General features: G+C 54.1%; 1 protein-coding gene across 9 annotated transcripts; it reads right to left on the reverse strand.

The window, feature by feature from the left end:
- Positions 1-6,819: 6,819 nt before the first annotated feature.
- On the reverse strand, positions 6,820-19,846 carry LOC128808364 (ras-related and estrogen-regulated growth inhibitor-like). 9 transcript variants are annotated; one of them, XM_053979357.1, is made up of 8 exons: positions 19,610-19,846; positions 19,400-19,525; positions 16,304-16,714; positions 15,540-15,717; positions 14,089-14,229; positions 9,542-9,598; positions 8,769-8,842; positions 6,820-8,123 (listed from the first exon to the last, which is right to left on the reverse strand). In XM_053979357.1, exons 3-8 carry the CDS (start codon positions 16,406-16,408, stop codon positions 7,638-7,640), a joined length of 1,041 nt encoding a protein of 346 aa, XP_053835332.1. In that variant the 5' UTR covers positions 16,409-16,714; positions 19,400-19,525; positions 19,610-19,846; the 3' UTR covers positions 6,820-7,637. The 9 variants fall into 9 exon arrangements, with proteins under 9 accessions (XP_053835332.1, XP_053835336.1, XP_053835335.1 ...); XM_053979361.1 differs by lacking the exon at positions 19,400-19,525 and having other exon boundaries at positions 16,304-16,411; XM_053979360.1 differs by lacking the exon at positions 19,400-19,525.
- Positions 19,847-19,937: the final 91 nt, after the last annotated feature.

Below are 19,937 nucleotides of genomic sequence, written 5' to 3' on the forward strand. Positions count from 1 at the left end.
AGAGCCCAGGAGGGAGATGGGGCCATGGACAGTGGGAATCGGGGCTGCGCTCCAGCCTCCGCTGCTCCATGGGCTTTGGCATCACTTCCCTGCTCGGTTTGGAAGCAGCAGCAAATAGCCAGGGGTGCAGGAAAACATCCCAGGGTGGGTCGAGAAAGGAGGGGATGCAGCATCCTCTTTCCATCTCCTCTCTCTCTTCCCTGGAAAAGCGTTTGGATGATGCACAGAGCAAAACCGCCCATGGGCAGGGTCTGGGCGCTGGCTGAGCCCAAGGGAGCAGGCACCTGCTGTTCCTCCAGGTGAGGGGTCACCTGTGGGGACAGCTTCATGGCATGGCACTGGCTTGTCCCTGTATCCCAGGCCCCATCCCACTGCCTGATGGCAAGCTGGGAATGGTGCCACCTCCCCTGGCACAGCACAGCCACTCCTACACCCCCCTCACCCCCTTACCTAAAAATAGGTTCAGAGGTGCTGTCACAGCCCCCAAAGCGTCCTCGGTGTTTTTCTCAGTGGCTTTCCCACCACGAGCAGGTTTTCCTCCTCTTTCCCAGAGCAGTTTTCCCTCCTGGTCGCGTCTGAGGCCCGTGGAGCTGAAGGAACTTGATCCAGACTAACCCAGGAGTGTTACTTAAGCCAAGCTCCCTCCCTCTGTCCCTCCCGCCCGCTCCCCTGCAGCTTGCACATAGCCACAGGTGGCTGCATCCCCAGTAGGGGCAGGACATTGAAAATACTAATTTTTAAAGGCTTTTACCTATAGGGGAGTAATTTTAAAGTTTTGGGGTTTTTTTTGCTGAGGTGGCTCTGGTTGAGTGTTTGCTCCGCACCTGTGAATCCACACGTGAAGCCCTGGGAGTGCTGAGCCTCCTCGTTCTCCTGCTTTGGCTTTTGTTGCTCTTATTATCCAGTTTTGGGGGATTTTATCCCTGTTCCTACTTCACATGAGCCACTGGACCCCCCCTTATATTGACTCCAGGGCTGCAGCTAAGGGCGCTGCCTGCACCCAAAACCACAGGGGAGACACTTCCCAGGACACTTGTAATCCCCACCAATGCAAAAACTCTGGAAATCTGAGATTTCCATTGACTTTTCCACACTCCAGTCCCCATTCACAGTCATCTCACCATATTTACAGGTCATCAGGGAATACCTGGATTTTCCAAGTGATATTACAACCTGTTGGCTGCCAAGATATAAAAATCTTGGGATTTAAAAGTGTTTCCCCATCCTGCATCCAGGCAAAACCCCAGCAATCCCAAGGCCAAAGCTCTGCTCACCCCAGACTTCAGCAGAGTCCCAGGACAGCCAGATCCACCAGGAAAATTCTCATCTGTGGCCCAAATAAGTCCCTGGATGGGGCCTTTCCTCTCCAGGATTAATTTTTCATTGCAGGTGGGGCAATATCCAGTGTTGGATGGAGGGGAAAATGGTGGATTGCAACAGGACAAGGAGGGACTCCAGAGCAGGAGAGGAGGTGGATCCAGGATAAGGAGAAAGGATGAACAAGTATATATGAGCCAGGAGACTGTGATGTCCATCTCAAATGGGCTGGGAATCCCCTGGGAATGGAGTCAGGAGAGGTTATAGCAAAGCTGTAGGTGATGGACTCATGGGACCCCAAATCTATGTAAAATAAAGGGAAAAAAAATTAAAAAGTAAGGAAGGAGGAGTGTTCCTTCCACCAGGGGTGTTAGAGGCACTTGAGGGGCCCAACACTCCCCATGACCTGGAAAGAGGGAACAAGGAGAAGTGAATAAACCCTGTGGTGATTCAGAGCTGCTCACCCACAGCACCACCAGAGCCAATGGAATTACTTGTGAGGCTTTACAGATCCATGTGCCCCAGGGAGAGCTCGGTTTGGCTGCAAAACCTGCAGAAACAGGGCAGAGGGGAGGAAAAAAGGGATCTTTGGGATAGTCTGGGATCCTGGTACACCAGGAAGGTTCAATGTTCTGTCCAAGAGAGAGCAAGGGACATGGCAGCAGCACCCCCAAAAGCTGCCCAAGGATTGGCAATTCCCTGTTTCCCACCTCAAAATGGGCTGGGAGGGGGGCAGCTGATGAGGTTGTTTGGCTGCAGCAGCTGAAGGCAAAGCTCTGTCACATGGCACAAGATTAAATCACATCCATGGAATGGCAGAGGGGCCCCCAAGGCAAGATTAGGGAAACTCAGGGATGGCGCGGATGCAGTGGGACAAGCAAGGACAGGGGGCTGTGCCTAGGTGGGAGAGCAGGAAATGGGGATGGTTTGAAAAAACTTTTCTTAAAAAGCAGCTCAAATCCCAGAGAAAAATCCTGCTGGAGCTTTTAGCAACTCAATATTTGGCCAAGTTTTGGCCCCACTCAACTCTGCATGTGGCCTGGGGGTTTGGGCCAAGCCCTCTCCCACCTTCCCAGAACTCCTGGTTTTTGGGAGGAGGAATGGATCTATGAGTTTTCCTGCCCATCACAAATCTCAGCATGAACTGGCTCTCAAGAATAGAGTGAAACCTCCCTTCATCTTCCTCCCACTGCCAACAAAAACCACTTAGCCTTGACTGGCCACAGGGAAAAAAAAATATTTCGGGGTGGCTCCCTGGATTCCAGAAGGGTGTCCTGCCCCTCTGCTTCCAGAGGGTTTTTTTTTTTTTTAACATATTAAAATATCCTCCTATGCAAAATGGAACATCTTTCCCCTCTTCATGACTTTCCAGGGTTGAAAAGACCTTGAGGTCACTTTTTTATATCCAGTGGGGCTTTCCAAGCTCCAAGGTTGCCGAGGGACCTTGATCTGGTGGCAGGTGTCCCTTCCCGTGGCAGGGAGTTGGAACTGGATGGGCTTTAAGGCCCCTTCCAACCCAAGCCATTCCAGGACTGAGGGGTTTGCCAATGCTCCAGGTTTGCTGGGCTGTGTGGGATGTGGACAATGGGTGGATAATCCCCAGGGAAAGGATGGAGTGGGAGGCTGGAAACACATTTAACTCACCAGCATCCATAGCCAGAGTTTGAGAGTCCAAGCTTTTTGGTGAAACACCAGAAAACAGGGACTAAGGGTTATTCCCACTGGGATTTAGGATCACTGTCCCCTAAATGGGGTTTCCATCACTGCATACCCTGTGGATCACACTCCTTTCCAGAGCTTTGTCATCACCTTTTGTGCTGGCTGGAAAAAGGGAGAGCACAGAGAGCCACAGGGATTTTCCACTTTTGTGGGGTTGCACTTGGGAAGGCACAGCCCTTTCCATCAATATTTTCCTACAGCCTTTAAGCACCAGCCAGACCCTCCTGAGGTTTCTGGTTTGGGATTTCTTAAATATTATTATTAAAAAAAAAAAAAATACAGGAAAGCTGTATGGATTGGCCAAGAGCAAAAGAAAACTGGTGGGAGGAGCAAAGTGCCTCTAGGACTTGGCATTTCTCCTCCATTTTCCCCAGTGGGGAGCAGCCTCACCCCAAAACTCTCCATGTGGGGATGGGTCCCACAGTGCCTCAAAAGCCTACACCAAATTCTCATTTTTATCCATTTATCCATGATATCTCTAAGCTGGGATACACAGTGATGAGCCAGAGTGGATTCCCTGAAGCTGGCAGCATGGATGGACATGGATATCCCATCTTCCTGCCCTCCCAGAGTTTATCCAAAGGAAAAAGATACCTTCAGAATCCATCCTGGGAATAAACCAGCCAATGTGCCATGGTGGCTGTTCTCCTTGGGTTTTCCTTCCCCTTGCAGTTCCCAGCCTTGCCTTTCAGGGCCAGCAAAAGCCTTTGGCTGTGCTGGAATTCTCCGTGCTTCAGAGAGCTTTGGGCTCCTTGTTGGAGCTGAGCTCAGTTTAAAAGGGAAAAAAAAAAAAAAAAAAAAAAAAAAAAAAAAAAAGTGATTTGGTTCCTAAATTTCCAAATCTCAGCCCAGATTTCATCCTGGAAAGCAATCCCAGATTTCCATGAACTCCACAGCTATTTTATAAAGGAAAAAAAAAAGCAGCAGGACTTGCACTGACAACGTGGCCTTGGAAACAGCATCAGCTCTTGGAAGCGACCATTGTCCCTTCCCGTCCCACCTGTGTGCCCTGAACCAGGAATGCCTGGATTTGGGAGCTCCTGGAGTCCATCCACAGCCCATCCACGTTTTCAGGAGGGTCTCATGTCAAGCAGCAGATTTTGGGCTGGGGAACAACCTGGAGTACCTGAAATAATGCATGGATGGATAATTTTCCAGCTGGAAAGTCGCCAGCTCCAGCTGCCAGTTTTGGCTGGTTCCGATGGGATGGGAACAGCCTCTGTGTGCCCTTTGCCCCCCTTTTCCCTTCAGGCAAAGCCTGATATTTTGGGGACATCAAACCCAAGTTCCTAATGCACAATATTCAGTAAATTTTTTAATCTGGGCAGAGAGGAGCCCCCTGTGCTGAGGAAAGCCCCCTTCATGGGGCACTCACCCCCCTGCACCTCCAAGCCCAGCCCAGGTACCTTAAATCCAGGGAATGTTGCAGCACCCAGACAGCCTCAGTGTTCCTGCTCCAAGCTCAAATCCCTCAGAGGGGGGTGAGGGTGCTGATTTGGGATTTCCGAAGACAGCACCTGCTTGGAAAGGGCTGTTGGCAATTCCACTGTCCCCACCACTCCCAGGAACAGGGCTGTGGTGAGGCCAGATCCATGTGCTGCTCCTCTAGGAGAAGCCTTCAAAATGCCCCAAACTTCTATTTTTTAAATGAAAACAAGGCACAACTGATGATAAAAGCTGTGGCTCTGAAGAGGGAGCAGCTGCACCCTACAACCTCAGCCCACGATTTTGGTTTTCCAGGAAACACCTTGGCAGAGGGGACAAAGGGGGGATAATCGAGGGGCTTGGCTTGCCAGGGAGCTGCTGGGGGTGAGCACAGCGAGGGAGCTCTTGGAAAGGACCTTTCTGCTTCATCTGCCTCTCCCAAGCTTCCCAGAAATCTGGTGAGCAGATTTGCAGCCTGCCGGCTGCCAAATTCAATCCCGGCCCTGGAGATGCTGTTTGGATAATGATGAGACCAAAATTCTTCAGCTTCTCTCCATGGAGCTGAGCCACTGCAGGCTGGAAAGGTGCAGGACAACCTTCAGGACACTCACTTGTCCTCAGAGAGGTGGCACTTCCCAGCCATGCACAGGAACATCCATCCAGGGGATCAGCACGGGCTCTGTCCACCGCTGTTCCCTGGGGGAGTTCTCTGCAGCACCTGGTGCTCCTCAAGGACAGTTGTGGTTCTTTTGGGAGGGCTCCAAGGCAAACCAAACCCCAGCCCTCATTCCCAAACCCCCCTGAAGTGTTTTAGTGGCACTGCCCTGCTTGGCAGGGAGGAGGCTGCAGATCCCACATCCCCACAGAACCACGGGTGCCTCCAAGGGGCTCCAAGGAGGCTCTGGGCACCTCCTTTCCTTCCTCCACCTGGCTTGGACTCACCTGCCCGGGGCTTTGAAACTCCAGGCTCTGCTCCAAGTAAGGCTTAGACCTTCCTCTTCTTTTTCTTCTTCCTCCTCTTCCTTCTCCCCTGCCCAAACCCTGCAAACCTCTCACCACAGGAATTTAGGATTTATGCCCCCCAGAATTTCCCCCCCCCACACAAAAAAAAAACCTCTCCCCACCCCAATGAATGCTGCATCCTCAAGACTTTCCTTTAAAAGGGAGAGGAAATTGTCTCTGGAGAGCCATTATAGGCTTCCAGTAATTAACAATTACCAGTCCTGAAGAGCTGCCCCTGCCTCTCCTAATGAGGTTTGGTGCTAATTATAGCAGGCAGGGCCAGGAGCTCTGGTGAGGGGCTGCGGCAGCGACCACACAGAGCCTTCTGGATTCCTTGGGATATAAAAAAGGGCCGGGGTTACTCCAGGACAGCGATCTCGGCCGTGCCGAGTGCTCCTCCATTGCCAGGAGCACTGGGGATGCTGTTCCAGGGCTGGCCTGGCTTCCTGCTCACGAGCTGCTCCTGTCTCATCCATCACTTAGAATAATTCCTGCTGAATATTGTGGGATTCTGCCATGCCCGCTTCCAGCCAGCAGTTAAATCCATCCCCTTGGACAAGCCTTGGGGATATTTGGGAACTGAGCAACGTGGAATGAGAGCACCCAAATCCTTCATTTGACAGGCTCAAGTGTGTGTTCAGCGTCCCAGTGGAGTTTAATCCCTCCTGAGCTCTTCTCTCCCCATCCCAGCACTTCCCAAACTGGTTCTTCTCCAGCCAGGGCAGCAACACCCACCCCAGCTGCTGGAAAACAAACCCCCATCCCAACTCCCAGTGTTCAACTCCCTTGGGAATGCCATAAAACTCCTAAAAATAAACAACTCCCCCCTCCTTGTCCAGCCCCATGAGGCGTTTTAGCCCCATTTGGGCTTTGCCCATACACAGAGCTCTGAGCAAATTTTAATTCACTAAATTAAATTTAATTCAATAAAATTGGGATTTTAATCAAGGTGCTGAGAAGGAGCAGCCCCAAATTGCTTTCCCAGCCCAGCTCTTTAGCAGGGCTCATTTTCCCCCCCACGGGAGAATGTGGGTGTATGAAAAGATATGGAATATAATGAATCCCTGAAACCCCTTGAATAGACACAAGCAGCACCAGGAAACATCTCTGGGAGCTGTAGGAGGGCAAAGGGTGCCTGGGTGGATTCTGGAGCAGGCTGGGGAGGTGGGATAAGTGGCTTCCCAGGCTGTGATCCTCCAGGGAGCCCTTTTAGGGGTGGAGGGAGCCAGGAGGGCACATGGTGCCTGGGCTTGGGGGGATGATAAGGGGGATGCCCAGCCCTAATTTAAGGGTGATCCCACACCATGCAGTCCTTCCTTTATGCTCCCTAAAATGACCTATCCTGGGAGTGCCACAGGCAGTTGGGAACTTGGCTTTTATTGTCACAGGACACGGCAGCAGACAATGGGGTCGGTCACAACAGGGGGGACAGGGGAGTCACACCACAGGGTCCCAGCACAGCCACCCCGACCAGCCACACAGCCCCAACACCCAGAGGGAGGGAACGAATATAAGCCACAGGCCCAGCTCCTTCCCATGCCTTTCCTGCCCCATCCCTGTGCAAAACAACTCCTCAGGCCACGGTGGTTTTCCTTCTGGGAACAAGGCAGCTGATGGGCAGACAGAGGGGGACCTGCAATCAGCTTCTGGAATCGGCTCCACTGTTTCCGTGCTGCTGAGCACAGCCTGGATGGGCTGGAAGGGTTCGAGGATCCAGGGGTTTTACTCACCAGCCACGCTGAGGAAGCAGGCTCCATCCCCAGGGAATGGCTGCTGCCAGCCCGGGAGCCAGCACAGCCCTCGGGGTCATCCAGCATGGTGGGTGCTGGATTTGGGGTGCAGACACACCCAGCCAGCTCAGGGGAGGGGGAAAGCCCCCCCAGATGTGTCTGTGCTGGGTCTGAACCCCACCAAGACACGGCTGAGCCTCCCTCCAAGGGTTGTCCCAACACCACTGGAGTCACCAGGGCCACCTCAGCTATGCCAGAGGGGGGAGGAGGGAACAAAGGGATCAGATGGATGAAGAAAACCTTCCCTGCTGGCACAAAGCTCCTTGTAAGAAGAACCCACAGGCTTTTTGCACCCCAGTGCCACCCTCTCCACTCCTGCCCTTCCCCTCCAGAGAGCCGGCACAGCCCCAGCAGCCGCCCCCATCCCGGGCTGGAGCCGGGCGCTCACTCGGGAATGTAGTCCCTGAAGGAGTTAAAGCTGAGGCTCCGGCCCGCGGAGTTCAGGGTGGAGCTGGCTTGCATTTTGGGAATCTTCTCCATGAGCTTGGACACTGTCCTCCTCTTGAAGGAGCCCGGGGAGAAGTGCCCCTGCCTGAGCAGCTCCTGGTAGAGGCTGCTGAACACCGCTACCGGCTCCTCGTAGCTGTCCCGGGTGGAGATCTCGTAGAAGGGAATCTTGAGGGCTTTGGAGAGGTTCTCCCCGTCCTCGGTGGACACCATCCTGTCGAACTGCAGGTCCTTCTTGTTGCCCACGATGACCACGGGGGGCTGCTCGGCGGCGCCGCTGCGCTTGGGGCTGGCGTGCAGGTGGTTGATGAGGAAGCAGAGCCGCATCACCTCGTCGAAGCTGCAGCGGTCGGTCACCGAGTACACCACGGCAAAGCCATCGCCCCACTTGATCTTCTCCTCGATCTGCAGGGAGTCCTCCTCCTGCCGGAGCACACAGGCTCCTGTTAGCACCGCTGGAATGCCGGCACTGCTGGATGCGGCCCCGGAAAACCTCCCGAGGGCGCCGTCTCCATGAAGGCTGAGAAGGAGCAGCCCCAAATTGCTTTCCCGGCCCAGCTCTTTGATGGGGCTCATTTCCCCCTACCCCCCAAGAGAATGTGGGTGTATGAAGAGAAATGGAATATAATGAATCCCCTTCCTTGAAGGGAAACCCCTTGGACAGATAAAAGCAGCACCAGGAAACTCCTCTGGAGCTGCAGGAGAGAAAAGGGACAGCAGTGGTAACACCAGCAGCCCAGGTCAGGGATGGGGTGGCTTAGGCAGTGTGGCAGGTGGGGACGGCCATCAGCCCTGTCCTGGCAGGGATACTGGGGGAATCAGTGCTCCCTTGAGCTGTCAGGATGCTCCACTGGCACAGGAAGCACAGCTATGCCCCACATGGGAATGGGGGAACATTCACCTGAAGCCACACTGGAACTGAGGTTACACATAAATTCACCAAAACACCCTTTTCCTGAGGTAACCACCATGATGTTCCAGACACCAGGAATTAGGCCAGTGGAAGAGCAGGGACTGCCTTCCCTGGCAGGCCACTCTGCTCTGTGTTGTTTTCCCGGCTGAGCTCACCTGTCCGGCTGTGTCGAGGATCTCGAAGTGCACCATCTCCCCATCGATGACAGCCACGTGCCTGTAGATCATTTCTGGGCAGGACACACAGGGAAGGGGTGTGAGAGAACCCCCAGGGAGCAGCCACAGCCCAGGTGGCTTCGATCACAGAGAGACCGAAGCAGTGACCAAAGTGTGGGAGCAACAAGGGAGGGAGAGGGGCTCCACAGGAGAGAGGGAGGAGGGGATATTTCTGAGGCATTCCAGCAGGGACATGGCTTCAGTGCTCAAAAAATAACCCAAATGCAAAAAACAAACAAACAAAAAAAACCAAACAAAAACAAAACAACAACAACAACAAAAAAACAAAACCCAAGATCCTAGAATTCAGGAGAGCACAGGCTCCAAGGGCTTAGATGCCTCCTGTCTTTTAAAAGCCACCTCCCAGCAGATTGGGAAGGAATTTGAGGAACTGAGGAGGCACTGTTGGTTTGATGGTTGCACTCTCAGAGGTCATTGCCAACCTAAATGATTCTGTGATCCTATGATACTACATGATTCCATAACCCCATGACTGAGCCTGCAGCACTGCCCTGTGCAATCTGATGGCTCATCCCAATAAATTTTGCCTAAATAACACCAGAAAGGGAAAAAGGCATGCAGGACCCAGGGAGGCGTCAGGATGTCCACGGGCTGCCTGTCTGGTTGAGGAGGAAGATGAGGGAATATGGTGAATTTGGGAGCAGAGTTGGCTCTGCCATGGTGACAGCCCCAAGGAAAAGGAGTTTTCCTACCTAGGGTTGGGTCATAGTCTCCAATGAATCTCCTGGTGATGAATCGTACGGTCAGCGCTGGAAAAAAACACAACGAACCCTGTTGGAGTTGTCAGTCCTCTGGACTTATTTTTCCTCCTTGCAAGGGCAAAGGAGCAGCAGGAGCAGCCACAGCTCAGGCAATTAAACCCCCTCATCTGATTACACATCTCCCTGCACCAGAGCCCAGCGAGGCAAAGCCCAAATCGCTGGCAAAACACTCCCTGAGGCCTTTGGCCCTAACATCTTTTCCAGGAAGCTTCTTGGGAAATGCAGTGCTGATGTCTGAAGAGGGAATTTCTGGACAAAGCTATGGTTGGGAGGGTGAAGAGAGTGCAGGAGTGGAGAATGGAAGTGGTGCTTGAGCCCTTTGAGGTGTTAATGATGATAATGGAGATGGGAGTGAAAGGTGGTGGAGAGGCTGAGAGCTGGCTTGGAGTGGAGTGGAAAGTGAAATCAGTGGAATGGAGGAAAAAACAGGGCGGGGGGAAATCCCTGAAAGAGCCAGGAGGGAGAGAAGGAAGGGAAAACAGACCAGGAGTGTGACAGGAGGATAAACCTCACCAGAACCAAGATGTGATGAAAACCCCTCCAGAAACAAAAGTGGAAATGAAAAGCCAACACCAAGCTGGAGCAACACTTGGAGCTCCTTTTCCCTTGCAACCCAGGGTCAGTTTGTCCCAGCTGCCCACCGGCAGATGTTGCTGGTGTCCTGCCCTCACAGACCCACACCAAGATGATCAGGATCTGTGTGTTTATCCCAGGAATGTGGCACCTCACATGGGCCAGGCTTAAATAACCACAGAAAGGGAAAGAGGGATGCAGGAACTTCTCCTGCCTCTCACACCTGCTTGGCTCCTCTTTGGGGGCTTCACCATCCTCTCACCCCCTGCCCCTCCAATCTGTCTCTGGGTTTAAAACCTGCACAGCAGGGAAGGGATTTGAAGAAAAAAACCAGATAATTTAGCCAAACTGCTCTGAGAAGACAACCAGGGATCCCACAGGAGGCACCTACAGGCACCTTCAAAGAGGCATCGGAGTTATCGGGGGAGCGGGACAGGCAGGCTCGTTCTCTAGAAAGCACCTGATTGTGTGTCATATGTCAGGCAGCTACCCAAAGCTGGAGCACATGGTGTGGGATGAGAAGAAGAGCCAATTAGATTGATTAAAAATTGGCTGGAGCGCAGGAACACGAGGGGAGCTGCCAGTGGGGGAAGTGGCCACAGGCGGAGCGGCCGCAGCCACCCAGCCTTATAAGGAGCTTTTTCTCCCCATCCTGAACATCAGTCACCTCGGGAAGGGCTTTCCTTGGAGCTGAAAGGGTTAACTGTGCTTTAAATGTGGGGTGGGGGCTCAGGGGGTGATTTACCTGCGGCAGAGTCAGGCTGGGCACCTCGGGATAGTGCCCATGTGCTGCCCTGTTTGTGCCGCTGCAGAATGGCCTCAGCACCGATCCATCTTTGCTCCACGTGCTGCAGGCAGAGCTCTGCTCTGGATTATGGCAGAGTTTACGCTGGGCAGCAGCAGCAGAGCATAGCACAAGCCCCAGCTGGGCTGGATTTCCAGCCACCGCTGCTGATTCACACAGCCCTGATCCTTAAACCACACGGCTGCGCCCAAACCCACCCCTGCTCGGAGGGTCTGAGACCTCGGGTCACCAGATCCTGAAGGTTTCCAAACTGCTCCCAAAAACCCCAAACTCCTGCTGAGAATCAAGGGTTATTTTTCCCTTTTGCAGCTGCCCACATGGGATTTGCCCTTTGGTAGTTCCCACCTCTCAACTCTCCCAACCTGGCTCTGTATCCCATGGTTGCAGCAGCTCGTCCTGGGGATGCTCCGGAGTGGGGCCTTGCCAGGATGGGAGCTTAGCAGCTCAGGGATGAAATCCACCTTCAGCCTCCTCTGCTTCACACCCTGGCCAGGAGAGATGCCTCCCCCACCTTGGGGACACAGCTGCCTCCCCCGTTCTCCCCACAGGAGATGAAGCAATCATGCTGCTGCTCTTGGCTCCTTCCTGGCCTCTCCCACACTCCATCCATCACCTGGGATGTCACCTGCCAGCTGGGCAGGGACAGCAGGACAGGTGTCCTCGTCCCCAACACAGGGGCTGGCGGGCAGCGGGACCCAGCAGCTGGGGATCAGCCTCCAGGGAAGGTGACACGATGTCCCCTGGATGTCCCCTGGCAGGGGAGGACGTGCGGATCAGCGCCCAGGGAACACAGATGGGGAGGGACACACTCAGAGGGGCTGTATGCCTGCCGTTCCCAGGGGCTGCTCCCTGTTCCTGGCACACTCCAGCTCTCCTCTGCACGAGCCACGTATCCATTACCCCCCTGTGCCCTGACTCCATGGCCTGTGTCACTGTCCCACTGTCACAAACCCCGCTGCTGTGAGGCACACACAGCCAACCCGAACTGCAGGAACTTTTAAAGACCCTGGGCACGATCCCACCCTAAGGAGGAGGCACAAAAACCCCACACCTGCCCACAGGAGGGGCCCAAAGCTGGCAGGAATCTGCTGTGTGCCGGGTGGGATGGCCAGCAGCAGGGAGACACACGTGTTTGGGGCGGGGGCGAGCCAAAGGCTTCGTACACCCCATAAAACCATCTGCTCCATCGGGGCCAAACACCTCCAGGGACCCCCCCCGGGGCTCTGGGTACCCCGGAGCTGAGCCCCATCCCGTGCTCCAGCATTGCTCAGGGAGAGCTGGGAGTTGCTTCCTTCAATTTAATCAGGGAATTAGGTTTTTTCGTTAATGCCGGTTGCTGTCCATGGAAACACAATTCCAGCGGCTCTGACAGCCCAGCACAGGTGTCACTGCTGTGGTGCCTTCCCTTTTCCAGAGGGGCAGGACATTCCCTGTCCCCAAGGGCACGGCAGCATTGCTGCGTCCTACCAGGCTTTGCATGGATCATGGATCACTGCAATGTAGATAAACATTTTTCCCTGCCTCTGACCCCAGTCCTGGTACTCCAAGCGCTACAGGGGACACCTTTGCCCCCAAGTGCTCACAGCTCGGGATGGAGGAGTGGGAAGTAGGGAAGGACGATCACCAGGAAGGAATGGGGAGAAGGAGGGAGATGAGGTGCTCCCAGCACAGTATCCCAAACCCCCACCTCAGCAGGCACAGACGGAGAGCGCTGAACAAGGCACAGGGAAAGGGAGTTTTCCTGAAGGAAAACAGCCCGGTGCAGCGGAGGAGGCTCCGCACGGCTGCTGTGGGCGCTGGGAATGAGCAGCGAACTCCGCACACCCGGGAAAACCCAATCCCGAGCCCGGCTTGTAGGAAAGTTCTCCTGGTCAGTGATGTCCACCCCGGGCCCCCACGCAGCCGGGGTCCCCTCGGGCAAGGGGAACGAGCCCCGGTGCAAAGTGTCCAGGTGGGAAACTCGAGGGGAAGGAAACTCAGTGCCCTTAAACCCCACGGGTTGGGGGAGCACCGGGAGAATGTCCCTCGTTCCGGCTTCCTAGGGGACATGGGAAGGTTGGTCCCGCTGGCCGGGAGGGAGAATACCGCGGGGGTGCTGGGGGGATGCCAGGGCGATGCCAGAGGGGTCCCGGGGCGTAGCAGAGGGATGCAGGAAGATGCCAGAGAGGTGCTGGGGGGATACCGAGGGACACCGGGGGGATACCGGGGTGCCCCATCCTACCTGTCTTGCCCACGGCGCTCTGTCCCAGCACGACGAGGCGCAGGGTGCGGGCCGGGCTGAGGCTCACGGAGCGGCGCAGGGGCCGCGGGAAGCTCATCCCGGAGCCGGGCCGGGGCTGCCCCGGGATCCGCCGCTCCCCGCTCCGCCGGGCGCTGCTCCGCCGGCTCCGCCCCGGGGGCCGGGCTGGGCTCAGCCCCGGGCGGGCCCGACTGATGCCCTCCTCCTCCTCCTCCTCCCTGGCCAGCGGAGGCGGTCCTCATCCCGTCCCGGAGGCGGTTCGGGAGTTGTGCCTCAGTTTCCCCGCCCGCAGTAGCGCCGGGCAGCGCTTCCCGGACTAGGAAAGCTGCTCCCCCGAGAGGGGCAAAGCCATGGTTGGACAGGGCTAGGAGCCACCTGGGCTATGGAAGGTGTCCCTGTGCATGGCAGGGGGTGGCACTGGATGGGCTGTGAGGTCCCTTCCATCCCAAACCTTCCTGGACTTCCCTGAGTCTATAAGAGTGAGGAAAGAGGGAAGTGGTGCAACACCTCCCCAGCCACAGCAACACAGCCAGAGTGCTGCCTGCCCCCAAACCGCTGCCTGAAATCATAATTGTCCCCATGTTTGTGCACAAGTTAGTAAAGACAAGAGGAGCTGACTTAGCCCCGGCCTTCCCCCTTGTCCCACGAGCAGGGCAAGGAGTGAATCCTGGCTCAGCACAAACCAGCGACTAAATACCCATGGATACCCAAGAGCAAGGACTCCACTCCAAGCCTGGAGCTGAACCTTTTGTGTTTTGGGCCAGCAGCACAACCAAGTTGTTAAGCAGCAGTTAAGTGAGGGTGTCCCCAGGTGTGCAGGGAACGTGCAACAACTCAGAGCACGTGCACTCAGAGCAGTGCCTGGAGCTGGCATGGATGTGCCTTGGGCATCCTGGGAAGAACGGACAAGCCTGGCAACACCTTGAGCAGCATCTTGACTCTTTCCATCAGACCCCAGAACGCTTCTGACCCGTGGGACACAGATCCCAGGTGACACCAGTGCTGCAAAAAAAGAAGCTGGGAGAAGGGACCTGGCCAAGGGTGTGGAGCCTTCAAACGCCCACATCAGGGACTCAGTCCCTTTTCCAAAGGCTGCAGTCATTTCTCTGGCACAGGGATCTCTCAGCCTGACCATCTGGGGTGACTTGGCACAGCCCACTCGGTGCTTGAGGGAACATGAACCCACCTGGTATTTATAGCCCCTATCAGGTGTCCAAAGGGAATGTCACGGTGCCGACAGGGACATTGGCACTCGACCAGCCACAGGGTTATCGGGATCACAGCTGCTGCCAGGAGGATCAGTGCTGGAGGGAGCCCCTGGATAACACAGGGACTGTGGTGGAGAGCCTGGAGAGCCAGCAGACCTCTCCCAGAAACCCATCTTGCCATCACGTGTGTTTTCCTTGTGCATCAGCCCCTGGAAACAGCCCTGCTCCGGCTTCTCCAAAGGCAAAAATCAGGCTCATGGGTACATCTGGGGCCCAGAAAACTACAGTGAGGCAATAAACAGATTTTGGGACAAAAGCTGATTCCCAGCTGGGGAACAGGGGGGGCATCAAGAAAAAGAAGTCTCCGTTACATTCCTTCCCTATTTTTAGTCCCATTTCCTATGGAAATGAGATGTCTGCAATCAAGTCCTCTTCTTGCCTGATCCTCTCTAAGGCCAGTTGTAATACATTGCCTGATTCCAGGCAAACGAGGGAGAAGCCACAGAGAAAACCCTTCTCCTGCGAGTTGTGTGACAACAAATGGGCAAATTTAATGGAAAATCAACCCTTGCGCTTTGGAAGGCAGGAACTGCCTAGGGGAATGCAGAGTAACAATTCCTGCTGCTCCAGGTTCCTGCTGTGCTTGCCTCAGTTGCAGCACCTTGGCAGCACAACCCTGGCAGCTGGGCAGTCACATTTGCCTTAATTCCAAGTGTGTTAACAGCACATGGATTCTTGGGGATGAGGGAATAAAGGGACAAGGACGGAATTAAAATGGAAGCACAGCTGCACTCATGCCACAGACTTCCAATGCCACCTTGGAAAAATCAGCTCACTTCCCACCACCTCCATGAGCACTGTGACCTTCCAATCCAATACCAGCTGCTTCAGAAAAATATATCCCTGGATTCTTTAGGAAAAGGGTCATGCGAGTCCCCGAGCTGGGGAATTCGTGTCCCTGACAGCACAGCTGGGAGAAACTCCTGCTCCTCTCCTTGGCGTGGTGGAAACCACATGCACATTCCCACAGGAGCACTCAGCACCACGTCCCACGTTTGCCAGGGAATATTTGGCTGGGTGACAGTGGAAACAGGACTTTATCACCAGTGATCACTGCATGATCCACCTCTGGTGCTCCGCAGCAGAGCCGGGTGGGAAAGGTGCAGGAGATGTTGTGTCCTGGTGAAATATTTGTGGTCAGGCTCTTCCATGCTTGCCAGTCCTCCAAGACACAAGGAGTCTGCTCTGGGAACCAAGCCAGAGGCTCCCATGAATCACAGCCCTGCAAAGAGAAAATCAGCTGAAACGAAAAGCTGGCCTAGAGCAAAGAGCCAAATCCCTCAGGCCATAGCCTCGGATTGGGGGATCCCGTTCCATGGTCCAAACCACTTCCCTACTGGATCATCAGCTGCTTTGAGAGCTGCCCAGAAACTGAGCTTTGAGGCTTTTGAAACTGGGCAATGGTGTTTTCTTACTTAGGAAAGGAAGATAAAGGAACACCAGTCCCTTTTCTCTCCGTGAGACAATCCAAAGGCACGGAATGACAACTATCCATGCAGGAGCCAACTCCAGTTCAAAAATGATTGAGGTATCTCAAACTTTGGTTCCCCAAGGCTTAGCTCCTCTCCCAAGCCTCCATTTGAAGGGCTCAAACCCTTTTCCAGCTCACCCACCCCATTTAATTGCCACTCATTAAATACTGCACAGACATTCCCATGTACGGCTCCATCACGGAGCGCTCTCCAAGGATATAATCAAAGCCACACTGCCCTTCGCTGCAGCAACCCAAAATATGCCCATAAACACATTTTGGGTTGCTGCAGCAAACCCAGCACACCCAAGAGTCCTCCCAGCCTTCAGCCCCTCACCTTCCTTGGTTCACTCTGTTCCTTCTGACACCAATCCTGCTGTGAAACTTCTGCATTCACATCCAGGACAAGGCACAGGGACACAGATCCCAGTTGCTTCTCCATTTGCTAGAAATAGGGAGAGGGAAAACAGATGAAAGGCCCCATGTCCAGGCGTGCCGGCCACAGCTGGACTTCTCCGTGTGGGATTTGCATCAGCATGGACCCACTGGGAACACATTCCCTTTCTTTTTTAAATAAAAGGATGTTTTTTTAAGTCACAGGAGATAATAAAACCTCTAGTGCAAGAGAAATCCAAGAGGTTTCCTGATGTCCTGTGCAAACAGCTGAAGCGGATTCCGACACGCGGCTGGATCACGCTGAGAAAACAAATCTGGCTCCACGTCAGAGCTCAAGGACTCCTTCCCAAAGCTGTGAGGGATAAAAAACACAGGGAAGGGGCAAATTAGCAGCACTTCCCTCCCACCCCAGGGCCTGAACATCATGTCCCCAGAGCTTTGCCACTGGATAAACACCGGCAGCTCACGGCTGGCAGAGCATGCGATCCAAATGTCCTGAGGGAGCTGCTAAATCCCTCTGCTGACCCGTGGCTTCCAAAGAGAGTGTCCTGCACTTTGTTTTCCCGCAGGAGCTGGCTGTTGGGAAGGAGGACACAGCCACAGACCCTGTCTGTCAGGCTCCATCAGACTCCACAAACAGCTCCTCACGGCGGGAAGCTTCCCGCTGCGGGAATGGCTCTGCTTGGGAAGCTGATTTTAGAACACAGAGCACCGTGCTGGGGGAAGGAAGACAAATCCCATCGAGGAAGTAACTTAAGCCTCCAGAAATGCTGCAAAAAGCGATCCTGTGGGATGACCAGGGTGGGGCTGTTTTACCTTCAACCACAAGGAGGATTTTACGTGAAATACAAGTCCAAGCCCCTCGAAGAGCATTGGAGGGGTTTTGAACAGCACCAGCCTTTGAAATGATGGAAACCTCGCTCCAAAGCAGCTCCTAAAAGCAGCTGGAGCTAAGGGGGAGGGAAAAACCTGGAGACACAAAGGAATTCCGGTGCCATAGGCCACTCTTGAAAGGGCAGAGGAGGAGATCAGGGCTGGGATCAGTGCATGGCACACAGAAATCAGGGATTCAATCTCTCCCGGAGAGGGGAGGGCAAGGAGGGGTCTCGGGGGACACACACCTGGCATCCAGGGAGCCCCAGGGCCAGGGATTCGCTTGGCGTTCCTGCCCCAAACAAGGGATGCCACAGGGAGCCGACGGAGCAGCAAGGGCACCTCCCGAATCATTCCCGCCAGCTATTCCCAAGCAAACCTCGCAGCTGGCAAGGAAACAACGCTTCCTTATGATGGGAAATGTCAGGGCTGCGGAGCCAGCTGTCCTGCTGCCGCCGAGCCCTGCCGGCATTCTTGGAAAGCACAGCAGGAGCAGCACAGGCAGCGGCTTTGTGGCCAGCGGGCAGGGATCAGCGCTGGAATTCACTCCCAATTCCCAGCACATGCCCTCTGCTCCGGCTCTCCAGCCTCCCTCCCGGGGGGGACAGACGCCACAGGGGTGGCCAGAGCCCAGGCCTGCTTCTTGTCTGACCCACGTGCATCTTCAGCTCTGGGCAAAGCATCTCAAATTCCACCCGGATCTGTTTGGTCCTGGCAGAGAAATTTCCACCATGAATCAGTACTTAATGAAAAAAAAAAAATCCTTGTGTTTTCTCGACCTATTTTGTTGAGAAATTCCTGCTCTTAAACTGTTTCAGTGCTATTTAGCACCAGGAAGGGTGACAAGGATCATCCCCCTGAAGCCCCGTGGAGACCTGTGACTTCATCCCTAAGAGTTGGGCATTCCTGCTTCCACTTGGAATGACAAAAAGCTTTTGATTCAAATTCTCCTGAAGAAAGCATTAAAATAATCCCTTTTTACCTCGGTCTGAGTAAATAATTCCAACAAAACCTGCCTATTTTGCATTACAAACTTTTTTAAACCAAAAACTTCCTAATACTGGTTGGATTTTCCCTTCCTGAATTTTTGTCCCCCCAAAGTGCTGTGAAACCACCCTAATTTTGTGTAGTATCTCACTTGGATCAGAACTACATTCCCAAGGGCTTTTTGGGGGATCAGATTCACAGAACTTAAGCCCTTTGCTTTTCCTTTGACTCCACAGCAGCCTCTGCCCTCCGTATTGTTGAGCCCTGAATCCCGTGTTATTTCCAAGTGTTTCTTCCTATTTGGGAAGGACAGAACATTCCTGCTACATCCCCTGAAAGCCAAGACATGCTGTTTCTTAGCCTCAGCACTCAAACACAGAGGCACTGAGGTTTTCCAGTCCAATTCCTTCGGCTGGCAATGCCGCTTCCGCTGTGGACCGGGAGCAGTCTGCACCCGGAGGCTGTGGTCCCTGTGCCAGCCCATGGCACACTGCCTACTGCTGGGATCTGCTGGTCCCAGCATGGAACTGCAATCACCTGTGGGAGAAGGGGAAGAGGTGGGAGATGATTTTTGGAGGGGCCTCCCCACCCTCTCCGTTGGGAAGAGGTTGGGAACAAGGATGCGATGACCCAGGCTGTCCCTGCCTCCACATTCCACCAGCTGCTAAAAACTGTGTGTTTAACCTCAGCAGCAGAGAAAGAGCAGCATACCCATGGGCTATTTGTGCCAAAGGTCCTGAAATGGGGAGGGCTGAGTCCACCCCTGCAGATCCAGCTCTCTCCAGTGGCTGAAGAACCTGCTCAACCCTGGCACACCTGGATCCTTCTCCAGCTGAAGCTGAGATGCAGCCATAGCCACCACAGTGGTGCCTGAAGTGATCTCCCAAAGGAATTGTGAGATTGGACAGCCAGGGCCAGCTCCAGATGGAACAAAACTCCCATTTCCCTCAGCACAAAGCTGTGGCAATCTTTGTCCCAGGAGGAGCCGTGGTGGGAGTGCAAAGGACACCCAAATGTGGTTTTACTCCCAATGTGAAGCAAGGTACTCCTTAGGAAAGTGACAGGGTGAGCAGGGCCCGTTATCCCTTCCCATGGTGGCTATTAGGAACCCCACAGAACAAGAAACTCCAGGAAACTCTCCTCCTGATGGATATCCAGCCCAGAAACACCAGCAAACCTCAGCAGGATCCACCTGGCCTTGTATGTGCTGCTCAGGAAAGGACAGTGCTCAATGTGCAGCCACAGAAGAGGGAAAAGACCAGGATCTAGACATGGAATACACCCAGCAGGTCAAAACTCAACTCTAAAATAGACACAAAATCCCTCCTGAGCCACCAGTGCCTCATTTTGATGGTGTTACACACACACACAATTTATTGCTGCTCACCTTCAAGAGGGGAATTTTTCAGCTCCACTTCCCAGTGCTAATCGTTAAGATGAATTTTCACCCTTTGGCACGATTTGGGAGTAGATTTTGAGACCCTGCAGTCACCTGGTTTCACTGCTCTCTTCAGTCCAATGGGCTGAGGGCCACGCTGTACCCCAGGATATTCCCTGGAGCCACACAGTGCCAGGAATTACATGACCAGAATTCCTGAATTCCTAAAGTTCAGAGAGGTGCGGAGGCAAAAAGATCCATTAGGCATAAAAAGGCTGGGCAGCCAGCAATGGATCCAGGCAAACTCCTGGCAAATAAACACCAGCAAGGCTGAACC

This window comes from Vidua macroura, chromosome 6 (genome assembly GCF_024509145.1).
Source record: "Vidua macroura isolate BioBank_ID:100142 chromosome 6, ASM2450914v1, whole genome shotgun sequence".
Classification (NCBI taxonomy): domain Eukaryota; kingdom Metazoa; phylum Chordata; class Aves; order Passeriformes; family Viduidae; genus Vidua; species Vidua macroura.